Source organism: Dermochelys coriacea, chromosome 9 (genome assembly GCF_009764565.3).
Source record: "Dermochelys coriacea isolate rDerCor1 chromosome 9, rDerCor1.pri.v4, whole genome shotgun sequence".
Taxonomy (NCBI): domain Eukaryota; kingdom Metazoa; phylum Chordata; order Testudines; family Dermochelyidae; genus Dermochelys; species Dermochelys coriacea.
The window spans coordinates 27830691-27844058 of NC_050076.1; the positions used below are offsets into that span (position 1 = coordinate 27830691).

The 13368-nt window shown below is 39.0% G+C and overlaps 1 protein-coding gene across 2 annotated transcripts in view; it reads right to left on the minus strand.

Annotated features, from left to right (window-relative positions):
• The window catches only part of MED12L (mediator complex subunit 12L), a 335742-nt gene that overhangs the window by 298827 nt on the left and 23547 nt on the right, over window positions 1–13368 (minus strand). For both annotated transcript variants that reach the window (XM_043492366.1, XM_038415603.2), the window contains exons 3-4: window positions 10694–10885; window positions 8245–8404 (exon numbers count right to left, since the gene is read on the minus strand). In XM_043492366.1, the coding sequence (XP_043348301.1) occupies window positions 8245–8404; window positions 10694–10885 (352 nt within the window). The remainder of the gene's footprint in view (window positions 1–8244; window positions 8405–10693; window positions 10886–13368) is intronic.

A 13368-nucleotide genomic window follows, 5' to 3' on the forward strand; every position in this document is an offset into this window, starting at 1 on the left:
CAGCCACTGCTCATCATCCCAGATGTGCATCACGATTTGATCCCACCACTCAGTGCTTGTTTCCCAAGCCCAAAAGCGGCATTCCACTATGGTCAATGCCTCCATGAATGCCACAAGCAATCTCATGTCATAGCTACTACACGTGGTGAGATCAATGTCGCACTCCTCTTGCCTTTGTAGTTTAAGGAATAACTCCACTGCCACTTGTGACGTGTTAGTCAGTGTGAGCAGCATACTGGCCAGCAGTTCAGGATCCATTCCTGCAGCCCGAAAGAGGCAGGGTGCGCAGTACACAAACCGTTGAAAGATGGCGCCAAATGTGGACAGAAGCACAGGGAGTGATGCAAAGCAATGCATCACGGGGCATTGGGACTGGACCCAGGATGCCCTGCGACTCCCTCCACCTTCCCACAAGTCTTAGAGGCAAAAGAGAAAGAGGTGCTCTGTGGGATAGCTGCCCAGACTGCACCGCTCTGAATAGCGCTGCAAGTGCCACAAGTGTGAACAGGCTATTGCACAGGCAGCTCTCAGTGTGAACACACAACAGCAATTTTCCTTCTGCTCTTTCTGAGCAGCGCTGTAACTGCCAGCGCTGTAACTTTGCAAGTGTAGATGTGCCCTTAGTGTTGGCCCATATTATGGCCTGACCACAGTCCCAAACAGAATAAGCTACAAGATTTGGTGGGACAGATCAAGGCGTATCTATGCTACAGTGCAAAATGCTCTCGGACACCCCACACAGAAAACACTCTTCATGGGTGTGGCACATGAGCCGTTTCAGATTTGGAAAAATTGCAGATGAACAATTGCATCCTGCTTGGCTGCCTCTTTCTCCCCATGTCCTAGATATAATGCAAGATGTTACCAGCATCCAAGTAAACAAAAAAAAATAGTTTAATTCAACAGAAAGAAAAACAAGCTGAAAGAGAAAGTTCTGTACGCTATTGAAAAGAGCGGATATATATAAAATTGAGAAGCACTGACAAATAGGGCAGCAAATAAACTGACAAAATTCAAGTATACTCCTTAAAAGACCTGATTAGGGTTACCAAATATCTTTTTGGGGTAAGTTTGTTTGGGTTTTTTTTGAGGGACAATCCACCAGCAAATGTTCTCAATGGTTCTTGCAGAACTGTGTTTTGCCCTAGGTTCCCTAGAGAGCCAGACAGACTCCCTGCACTTACTATATCCCTTGCTGTGGTTGGATCCAGTGGTGTCTGTACTGGTCCCAAGATGCACCACCTCTCCTCCTCGCTACACCCCGCTCTCTCCTCCAGCCACTTCTCCATTGAATTAAGCTGGTGCCATGTTTTACGTTAAGAGGCACAATATGGGATGTTTTATAAATATACTGCCATTATGCCATGCAAATTCAATTAGCCAGTGGAAAGAAAAAGCAGTCAAATTAGGTTTATAAACAGCAAAGCTGGGCCCTAAAGGAAGTGAGTAGGAACAGCCAGCAGCACCTAAACCCTTAGGCAGGAGTGAGTGTGGTAGCCTCCAAGAAAAAACACAGTGGTTGAGGAAAACAGATTTCCCATTATGTTATTTGTATCATCAGCTGCCTATCCTAGCTGTCAAAATCCTATCAGGTCCCAATCTTCCCCAACAATGACAGAGATCTTGGATTTGCATTTTAAAAATGCTAGCCCAAAGGGAAATAACTGGACAGATTATGCCTGCTTTGTGCCTTTTTTCCTGGTAGAAGGCAGACTTAAATCTGGCTAGTTGTGGATCCCTCCAGTGCAAGAGACTCTCTAGGTAAATCCATCCCAGCCCTTGAAAGAGAGGGCTCAGACACAGTGTCCATATGGCCCTGATGATGTTCAGACACCAGAACAGCCCCTTGGCAGCTAGCATAAGAATGGCCATACGGCTCAGATCAATGGTCCATCTAACCCAGTATCCTGTCTCCGACAGTGGCCAAGGCCAGCTGCTTCAAAAGGGAATGAACAGAAAAGGGCAATTTCAAGTGATCCATTTCCTGTCATCCAGTCCCTGCTTCTGGACATTGAAAGTTTAGAGACACTTGGCGCATGGGGTTATGTCCCTGACCATCTTGTCTAACAGCCATCGATGGACCTATCCACCACAAAATTATCTAATTTTTTGGAACCAGTTATACTTTTGGCCTTCACACCATCCCACGGCAATAAGATCTATAGGTTGACTATGTGTTATGTGACTCTACTTCCTTTTTTTTTTTGTTTTAAATCTGCTGCCTATTAATGTTATCAGGTGCTCTAGTTCTTGTGTTCCATGGTCTCCCACACCATTCACGATTTTATAGACCTCTATCATATCCCCCCTCAGTCGTCTCTTTTCCAAGCTGAACAAACCCAGTGTTTTTGATCTTTCCTCACATGCAAGCTGTTCCATCCCCCTCATCATCTTTGTTGCCCTTCTCTGCACCTTTTCTAATTCCAATAGATCTTTTCTGAGATTGGATGACCAGAACTGCACGCAGTATTCAACATGTGGTCGTACCATGCATTTATATAGCAACATTCTGATATTCTCTGTCTTATCATATATCCCTTTACCAATGGCTCCTAATATTCTGTTCACCTTTTTGACTGCCGCTGTACATTGAGCAGATGTTTTCAGAGAAACATCCAGAATACCACTGGAAAGAGAGATCTTGGAATAAACAGCTAATTTAGATATCATCCATTTGTACATGGAAAAAATAATCCCAATTCTAAGGTTCATTACCTTGCACTTAACACCAAATTTCCATCTGCCATTTGGCTGCCCAGTCACCCAGTTTAGTGACATCCCTTTGTAACTCTTCAGTCAGCTTTGGACTTAAATGATCTCAACAGTGAAGAGAGAGTTATGAATATGCTGAACATCACTGGTCCCAGTACAGATCCTTGGGGGACCCTGCTATTTCTCTCTCTCCATTGTGAAAATTTACCATTTATTCCTACCCTTTGTTTCCTATCTTTTGACCAATTACTGATCCATGAGAGGACCTTCCCTATTATCCCATGACTCTTTACTTTGCTTCAGAGCATATGGGTGAGGAACCTTGTCAAAGGCTTTCTGAAAGTACAAGCACATTATGTTGGCACAGGATCTATATGGGTATGGGGATCTCACCCATATCCTTTGCACACAAGACCAATGCAAAGAATTAATGTAGCTTCTCCGCAACGGTCTTGCCTTCTCTGAGCACTGATTCAGTACCTCTATCGTCCAGTGGCCCCGTTTGGCAGGCTTCCTGCTCTGATGTACTTTAAAAAAAAATGCTGTTTGCGTGTCTTTTGCTAGTTGCTCTTCAAATTCTTTCTTGGCCTGCCTTATATTTTACTCTTGACTTGCCAGAATTTATGCCTCCTTCTATTTGTATCATTAGTAGTGGACTTCCAATTTTTAAAAGGATGACTTTTTATCTCTAACTGCCTCTTTTACTCTGCTGTTTAGCAAGAGTGGCATTTTTTGCTCCTCTCTGTTTTGAGCCTCTATTATGGTGTTTTTAAAATAGCCTCTGTACATTTTGCAGGCATTTCACCCTTGTGACTGTTCCTTTTCATCTCCATTTAACTAGCCTCCTCATTTTTGAATAGTTCCCCTTTTTGAAGATAAATGCTACTGTGGTGGGTTTCTTTGGCATTTTTCCCCTACAAGGATGCAATTTTAATTACACTAGGATCGCTATTACTGAGCGGTTCAGCTTTATCCATCTTTTGGACCAGATCTTGTGCTCCACCTAGGCCTAAGTCAAGAACTGCCTCTCCCCTTGTGAGTTCCAGGACTAGCTGCTCCAAGAAGCAATCATTTAAATGTGACTAGAAATTTAATTTCTGCATCCCTTCCTGAGGTCATATATCCAATCAATGTGAGAATAGTTGCAATCCCCCATTATTATTGCATTGTCTGCTTCTGTAGACTCTAATCTCCTTGAGCATTTCACAGTCACCATCACCATCCTGGTCAGTGGCCAGTACTACTGCTCTACTCTTATTGTTCAAGCATGGAATTTTTATTCATAGAGATTCTATGGTTCCATTATTTGACTCCATACTTTCCTTCACATATCCCCCACCACCAGGACCTACACTGTCATGCCTGTATATTTTGTACCTTGATAGTATTGTGTTCCACAGAGTATCATCATTCTACCAAGTTTCCATGCTTATATCATATCAATATCCTAATTTCATGCTAAGCACTCTAGTTCACCATCTTAGTATTTAGACTTCTAGCATTTGTACATATCAGCTTGTACAATTTTGTCAATATTTAGTTACTTGCCTTCATGTGTTGTTTAAATGGGACTCTTTTACAGTTGACCGTTTCTCACTAGCTTTTATCCGTAGTTTACCAATTTCTTTCCTATCTTTACTTTAATAAATTCATCCCTAAATGATGTTTCCACCCAAACCTTGTTTAGAGCAGCCCTCCAGCTTCTCTAACCTACCCTGAAAATCCAGCTGATTCAGAACCAGCCCCAGGATTGGGGTTGGAGTGGTTGCACACTGCTCCTTTGCACCTACCATCCTCCAGCTGTGCTCCAAATATGGTAAGCTGATAATCAGCCCCATTTCCAAAGACAGACATAAAAGTAAGGTTCTCAGAGGAAAATGTGGACTTGCAGAATACTCTGGTTATAATTATTTTAAACTCAAATATTTATGATCCTGGAGTAGACTGTCCTCCAAAGACCCAATTTCTATCTAATAAGATATAAACGCAACCTGAAAACTCATCTTGCCAGTAAATCCACATTTGCTTGTGCCTCACTGGCTGGCACAGTGGGTTAATGCACAAGCCTTTCATCTCTTGAGACACAAGACCAGCTCTTGTAGAGTCACAAATTACTTCTCTCAATGATTTGTGATGTGTACTGAGGGCAAGGATACATTTCTGTCCTGAACTTTTCTCACAGCACACTTGTAGAAGACACCAAAACAACGTATTTGTATGGTACAAAAGATTTATCAGCATCAGTTTAGCATGGATGTATTAGTAAGAGACTGCCAAAGCCAAGAGTGAGTTATACAGATTATCCCAAAAAAGCACTATTAAAACCTTTATTGCATATCAAAATGCCATGTATTTGGTATATGCCACGTTTTACAGAAAAAAATCATCAATATTTCAGTAATAGGAAACAATTCTAGTTTTTATATTTCATATCCCTTTGCCTGGATGCTGTAGTAGCACGAGTACAAGTAGGCAGACTAGAGTTTTTGTTCCTATTCCAACACAAGTTAGTTGATTGCCAATTAACTAACAAGTTTTAAAATACTAAATCTAGACACCCCTACCATTTGTCCGATGACACAAAAATTTGTAATTTACTTTAGGCCAAAACCTAGGGCAAAACCACAAATGTTAATATTTTAGATCAAACATTTTTGAGTGTCTAGATTATCATCCTGTGCACTGAATGACCCTGGGATCTGTGGGAAAAAGAGTCTGTGATCATGTACTTAAAGACTATCATAATGCATATGCACTAAAAGGCCAAATTAATGTTGCATGGTTAACCTCAGATCTGGCATTTTCTATCTTCTGAGTGCTGGATTTCGCAATCTTAATGTTCTTTTAATGTATTTTTATAATGTAATATCCATTTCATAATCAAGTTGATTAGTTTATAATCAATTAACTCTTTTTTGTTAATGAATTTGCCATGAGCAGCAATATTTCCAAAAAAATAATACTGTATACACAGCACCCTCAGTTTGACTCTGAATCTGAAGCCGCAGGTTATGCAGGTTGGAAAATAAAATAGCACATCTAGTATTACCAATGCTAGCACCATGCAACACTACCACAGGTTTCTTTGGTTATACTGTTTTATAACTTCCAAAATACAAAGAATTTTAGAGAGTTTTTGAAAAGTTGGGTCAGATACTTATTTCTGTACATCCCCATTAGAGAGCTAAGTTGTTTAAGATTTTTGCTAAAGAATGAAAAACATGCTGTCTAGCTTAAAATGCTAGAAAGCAAAGTTTAGAGACTGAAACCCCACAAATAGTAACTGAAAAAATGTTTGCATGAAATATTAGCCCACAGGTGTTCATAGCAAGGACACAGAAGTGCTGCAGTATGATGGTGAAACACAAAGATCTTTTGCTTTAACTTAATGGTTTACATTACAAATAAAGGGTGGGAGAAGGGAATCACTAATTTCAGGTACTGGAAGAGTTGTAAACGTATATTATTTCATCCCCAACAATCTGCATACTCTCCAACTTCCAAACTGGCTAAATATTTTTTAGTTTTAGTCCCTTTGATGCTGGATTCCAAAGCACAGTTCTGAACTGCCAATTTAAAGTGACATTTCACTTAAAACAAAGTCAGGGTTTACCAGGTGCACTCAGCAGCAAAGGAGAGGTACTTCTGCTACATTTAACAACTGTTTAAAAGTACATTCAGTATTAAAAACTTTAAATATTAAATTAAAAAATGCTTTCCTTAAACCCTGGAGGTTAACAACTTGACTTGGTATCCACCAAATCCTGTTTATCTGCTAAAAACTCTGTTCATATATTATCTCATCCAGATACCCATTTTGTATTTTTTGCCCACTTACAGTAGAACCTCAGAGTTATGAACACCTTGGGAATGGAGGTTGTTCGTCACTCTGAACAAAATGTTATGGTTGTTCTTTCAAAAGTTTACAACTGAAAATTGACTTAATACAGCTTTGAAATTTACTATGCAGAAGAAAAATGCTGCTTTTAACCATCTTAATTTAAATGAAAGAAGCACTGAAACAGTTCCCTTACCTTGTCAAATTTTTTTTTTTAAACTTTACCTTTTTTTAGTAGTTTACAGTACTGTACTTGCTTTTTTTCCTTCTTCCTCCTCCTCTTTTTTGTCTCTGCTGCTGCCTGATTGTACACTTCCGGTTCCAAATGAGATGTGTGGTTGACCCGTTAGTTCACAACTCTGGTATTTGTAACTGAGGTTCTACTGTATTTTGTCCCGTCTCATACCTAGACGGTCTTTTTATTTGTCATTTGGCTGTACTGTGCCTAGCACAATGCAGCCCTGATTCTTGATTGGGGTTTCTAGATGTTATCATAATTCAAATAATAAATTAGTATAACCCCACAAACAAGGAAGAGTGGCAGGAAGAAGTTAGAGAGGGAGGATTTACATAAGGGACATAGTACTAGAGAACGTCAGAGAGAGATCTGCAATGGGAATGGTGGGCTGGGCCCAGAGGAAATGGAAAATGGGTAGCAGGAATGAGATGGACCATACTAATGACTTAGCGATATATCAGATCGGAAAAATAGCACATTTCCCCCAGGACCAAACTTGCTCCAATTATTATTTATGTTCTGGCAGTACCTAGGAACCACAATCAGCAGCACCATTCTGGTAGGCACTGTACACACAAGGAAGGGAGAAGACCGTCTCTGCACCAGAGAGCTCACACTAAACTATTTTGACAACACTGAGAAAGACATACAGGTCAGATCTGGATCAGGCAACCAACCTGTCTGTACATACAGAAAATCTGACATGAAATGTAATCCCTCCAGCCTTGAGCAGCCTACAAATATGTTTTCAAGTTGGAGTTCAGCAGGAAGACATAAATTCCCCATTTCTCTTGCAAGAGCATGCCATTCTCACTGTTCTTGAAAGCTCTTTAGATTGTCATGTTCACATCCATGGTACATTCAATACTTGGCCCAGTACTTTTGGTTGGTGCCAGAAGGTAGCATTCAACCCCCATTGGAGAAATGAAAAGTGCTCCCACAACCATTTTAATATAAATTATGCCTAAAAATATAAACTTTCAAATTTAATTCCAGGCTTTTCAAAGTAACAACTCAATTCACTCCAGGATGACATTCTTCCTAGCATAGAAGGACCTCTGGCCATTTAAGCCTTTAACTTCATAATAAGAGGAACTTGAATGGATAGGCCCCTAGATGAGCTCTCTACACTGGGATGAATGTCACCAGATGATGATTAAGATACATTATATTCTTTTCAATAAAGTGATTAGAGATTTGGGATTTGATTTGACAGATGGAGGGGTAATTGGATGGGGCAATATTTTGTATCTTATAGTGTTCTATATTATTTGATGGTTTGGGGAGGAGTGGGGGCAAGGGGAATAGAAATCTAAATGGGAAAAAAATAAGACTCCTACTAATAAATGAATCTTTGCTACATACTTTCCAAGCCACCCCAGAACACTGAACAAAAGGAGCAGTTCCATTCAACTATTACAGTGCAGCTAGACATTAGAATTCTTTGTTCATTTACCAATATTTGGATCAGTAGCCTGACGTTTTTTAATTTTAGCTTCAGAAACAGCAGCATAGTAGGCACATGTCATCTTGATCAGCCATGCTGCTCGCAGTAGTGGCACAGAATATTTTGCCAAATAAGCAAAAACATCCTCCTTTTTACTGAGAATAGGAACCTAGAATGAAACAGAAAATAAAATACTATAGAAAACCCAATATAACAAAATTGTAAGGAAACCAGCTTGGGTTTCTAGAGACCTTGACTATTTAATTCTAAAATTCTTTCTGAAGTGTAGTTTATGTTCATCCATAAACTCAGGAGATCATCTAACTTTTTGCATATATGTGGAATAATTTTGTAATGCCTTTTGAAGCAATATCCAAGGAGGAAAACATATCCATTGAACACTTTTTCAAAGCAACTCATACTGTGTAGTAAGGCGTGAATACTCAGCTTGCTGGCCCTGGTATAATAATGTCTGCTTTCATGATCTTTGACATTGACTGGTAGCATCTTTTCATACGGTATCTCAAGGGTGTTCAGTAACAGTGATGGTCCACTCTGCGTTACTAGACACATGACAATGTTAACATCCCTTTGTGGTGTTATTGGCAGGCCAATTATCCCAGCTATTCAGACATTTAAGCATCCTGGCCACTTACTAGGAAGCAAGAATATAGTCTAAAGGATCCTTTCAGTATCACCACTTCTGAGATTAACATTTTTTTAAGTTAAGAAATTAACCTTATTGGTTGATAATGAGCATAGCTCTTATTATAAAACACTCCTGGCAATGGATGGTATATATTCTTATGCTATTTATTTTAGTCGTAGGCCTTGGCAACACAGAAACCAGAACTAAACTTGGTGTAACTCACAGCTTTATTTATCTCTGTTTAGGTCTCTCTGTGCACAATCTTATTGTGGAATAAGAGTACTATATCTCATTGTAACTTTAAATTTAGAGTGTACTTCTGGCACCTTAGAGATTAACACATTTATCTGGGTATAAGCTTTTGTGGGCTAAAATCCACTTCATCAGACACATAGAGTGGAAAAAACATCACATTGCCATCATGTGCCAGCAATGCCCCTCTGCCATGTACACTGGCCAAATTGGACAGTCTCTACGCAAAAGACTAAGTGGACACAAATCAGATGTCAAGAATTATAACATTCAAAAACCAGTTGGAGAACACTTCAATCTCCCTGGATACTCAATAACAAACTTTAAAGTGGGTGGCAATTCTTCAACAAAAAGACTTCAAAAACAGAATCCAATGAGAAATTACAGAACTGGAATTAATTTGCAAATTGGACACCATCAGATTAGGCCTGAATAAAGACTGGGAGTGGATGAGTTACTACAAAAACTAATTTCCCCCTACTGTAACTCACACCTTCTTGTCAACTGTTTGAAATGGGCCATCCTGACCACATTTGTCTCATTACCACTACAAAAGTGATTTTTCCTCCCTTGGTATTCTACTGTTGAGAATAGCCCACTTCCACTTCAATTGAATTGTCTTGTTAGCACTGACCCCCCACTTGGTAAGGCAACTCCCATCTTTTCATGTACTGTGTATATATATCTGCCTCTGTTTTTTCCACTCCATGCATCTGATGAAGTGGGTTTTAGCCCACAAAAGCTTATGCCCAAATAAATGTTAGTCACTAAGGTGCCACAAGTACCCCTCATTGTTTTTCTGATACAGACTAACACGGCTACCACTCTGAGCTGTTGGAAGCTTAAACCTGAGCAAGATCTTAGGAGTAAGAATGGTGAAAGGAAAATAATTTACAAGAGATAGTAAGGACATATTGGTGTCAATGTAAAGGGCATTCAGGAGGGTTGGAGTAAAAGCAAGGTGTTTCTCTCAATACTGCATCAACCTCTAACACTTTCCTATTTTGTTATGAGAAATTTATGTAGAGCAGAATTCTTGCATGGAGACAGAAAACATCTAAATAAAGTGTATACACAGAGAACCTGATTACCCAAGGTTAACTATAGCCAAAGAGAAGTAAGGCAATTTGCACAAAGAACTTCACAGTTTAGATAGTATTTGGGAATCTTGCCTCTTTTCTTTTGAATGAGAAGATACAAAGATAAGAACAAACATTTCAAAGCATCCTCCTACTCCCGTTGTAGTCAGTGGCAAAATCGTATTGATTTCAGTGGGGATCCCAATTATAAAGTATGCCAATTTTCCCATTACTATACATCTCAGGGCAGAGAAAAAAGCATTTCCCCATGTGATGTATATAGAGTTGTCCATATCCACCTACACCCTTATTACACAATTAAAAGAAAGCCTACTTTGTGATCAGAATGAGATCAAGTCACTTTTTAATAATAAATGCAGAAATATGCATTGGTTAATATAAATATAAAGTATTACATAAATACTCCAACTCTGTAAAATCCAAGGAACATTTAAAAGGAGTGAAAATCTGTTTATACCTTTTTTGCTAAAATAGTCAGTGGTTTATTTCCTGCTAAATCTGTGAACCAGTTGTGAATTGCACTCTGAGAGCGAGCAGTAACCAGCCAATAATTATCTTTGGCATTTATTTGTGGTTTCTTCTTTCCCGTGTCCTGGAAAGTATTAAGTTTTAGCTTTTCAGCTAATATGCTGCTAAAATAAGCGCCAATCTGGTGGAAAAACAAAAACACAAATAAGACAACACAGAAAGTAAGCATCTATTGTATATTAACACACACAGGATTTCCATTTGAATAGAGGTAGTCATCATTCTAGTCTAAGCTATCAGCTTAATGAGCTTACACTTTAATTCCCTGGAGCTCGGAGCTGGAGTTTCCTTATGCTAAGCAGCAGAGCACCATTACTAGTCATGGGAGATAAGGGCCAACAGAGCCAAGCAGTAAATAAGAAAGGCTCTTGAAGATGCCTGATAAAGTTAAAAAAAAAATGCAGTGCACACCATACTTCCAATGATTACACTATAACCCATACTTCCATGTCTCTCCAATAGAACATTATCCCCAATTTGGGCCCATTCCAGGAAAGAATTTAAAATTCTTCTAAACATTAAGTACATGAATAGTCCCATTTTAACAGGACTCCTCGCACGTTTAAAGTTAAAAGTGTGCTTAAATCCTTCGCTGGATTGAGACCATAATACAAGTCTAAAATAACTACTTTAACAGTAATACATTTCTCACTGTTCCTCAATCTTTCATCATTATAACACATTGTGTGAGAGTGCACGTGTATGCCCCTTCCCTCACCCCACACACACACACATCCTTTGCTTAAAAGCAAACTGTGGGCTTGATAAATTACTGCTCAGCAAGCTAGGGTATCAATCTATAGCACACCAGCTTGCCATGCAGTAACATCCCACATGGACACTGTTATAATACAGTGAATGACTTAGTGTACTGTATTTTCAAGTAATAATCTGCTAAGCCTCACCCCAGGACTTTCAGTTGCTATAGCAGTGTCCATGTGGGACATTACTATGCAGCGACCTAGAGTACGGTAGATTGACACCCTGGTTTGCCACACAGCATCTTGCCATGTAGACAAAGCTCTCAGTTATGACCAGGACAGTATTCAATTCCCTTCCATCATCAGTGACGATATTCAAACCTGTACAGGTATGGATAAGCACATAAAGGTTCAAATGTATATGCAAATGTTTAAGCAGAGATTCATGAGATTTCTAATACTTCTTGATTTCTTCTAAGTAAGGCTGTCAAGCGACTAAAAAACAATAATAGAATACCATTTATTTAAATATTTTTGGATTTTTTCTACATTTTCAAATATATTGATTTCTATTACAACACAGAATACAAAGTATACAGTGCTCACTTTATATTATTTTTGATTACAAATATTTGCACTGTAAAAATGATAAACAAAAGAGTATCTTTCAATTCACCTCATACAAGTACTGCAGTACAATCTCTATCGTGAAAGTGTAGCTTACAAACGTATACAGTGCAAATATTTGTAATCAAAAATAATATAAAGTGAGCACTGTACACTTTGTATTCTGTGTTGTAATAGAAATCAATACATTTGAAAATGTAGAAAAACATCCAAAAATATTTAATAAATATCAATTGGTATTCTATTGTTTAACGGTCCAATAAATTGCAATTAATTTTTTTAATTGTGATTAATTTGCATTAATCACACGAGTTAACTGCAATTCATCGACAGCCCTATTTCTAAGGCAAAAATGCTCAAGGGAACTGCCTTTTACAGTATTTCAGCAATCTCAGGTTCAAACAACAGCTAAGGTTGCCAACCCTCCAGGATTGTCCTGCAGTCTCCAGATTAATCTTTAATTACAGATTATGTCTTGTGATGAAACCTCAAGGAATATGTACAACTAAAATTGGCAGCCCTACCAACAACAGGAAAAACAAAGATGGGATAAAGAAAAAAAAAAAAAAAGGAGTACTTGTGGCACCTTAGAGACTAACAAATTTATTAGAGCATAAACTTTCGTGAGCTACAGCTCACTTCATCGGATGCATTTGGTGGAAAAAAACAGAGGAGAGATGTATATACACACACACAGAGAACATGAAACAATGGGTTTATCATACACACTGTAAGGAGAGTGATCACTTAAGATAAGCCATCACCCACAGCAGGGGGGGGAAAGGAGGAAAACCTTCCATGGTGACAAGCAGGTAGGCTAATTCCAGCAGTTAACAAGAATATCAGAGGAACAGTGGGGGGTGGGGTGGGGGGGAGAAATACCATGGGGAAATAGTTTTACTTTGTGTAATGACTCATCCATTCCCAGTCTCTATTCAAGCCTAAGTTAATTGTATCCAGTTTGCAAATTAATTCCAATTCAGCAGTCTCTCGTTGGAGTCTGTTTTTGAAGCTTTTTTGTTGAAGTATAGCCACTCTTAGGTCTGTGATCGAGTGACCAGAGAGATTGAAGTGTTCTCCAACTGGTTTTTGAATGTTATAATTCTTGACGTCTGATTTGTGTCCATTCATTCTTTTACGTAGAGACTGTCCAGTTTGGCCAATGTACATGGCAGAGGGGCATTGCTGGCACATGATGGCATATATCACATTGGTAGATGCGCAGGTGAATGAGCCTCTGATAGTGTGGCTGATGTGATTAGGCCCTATGATGGTA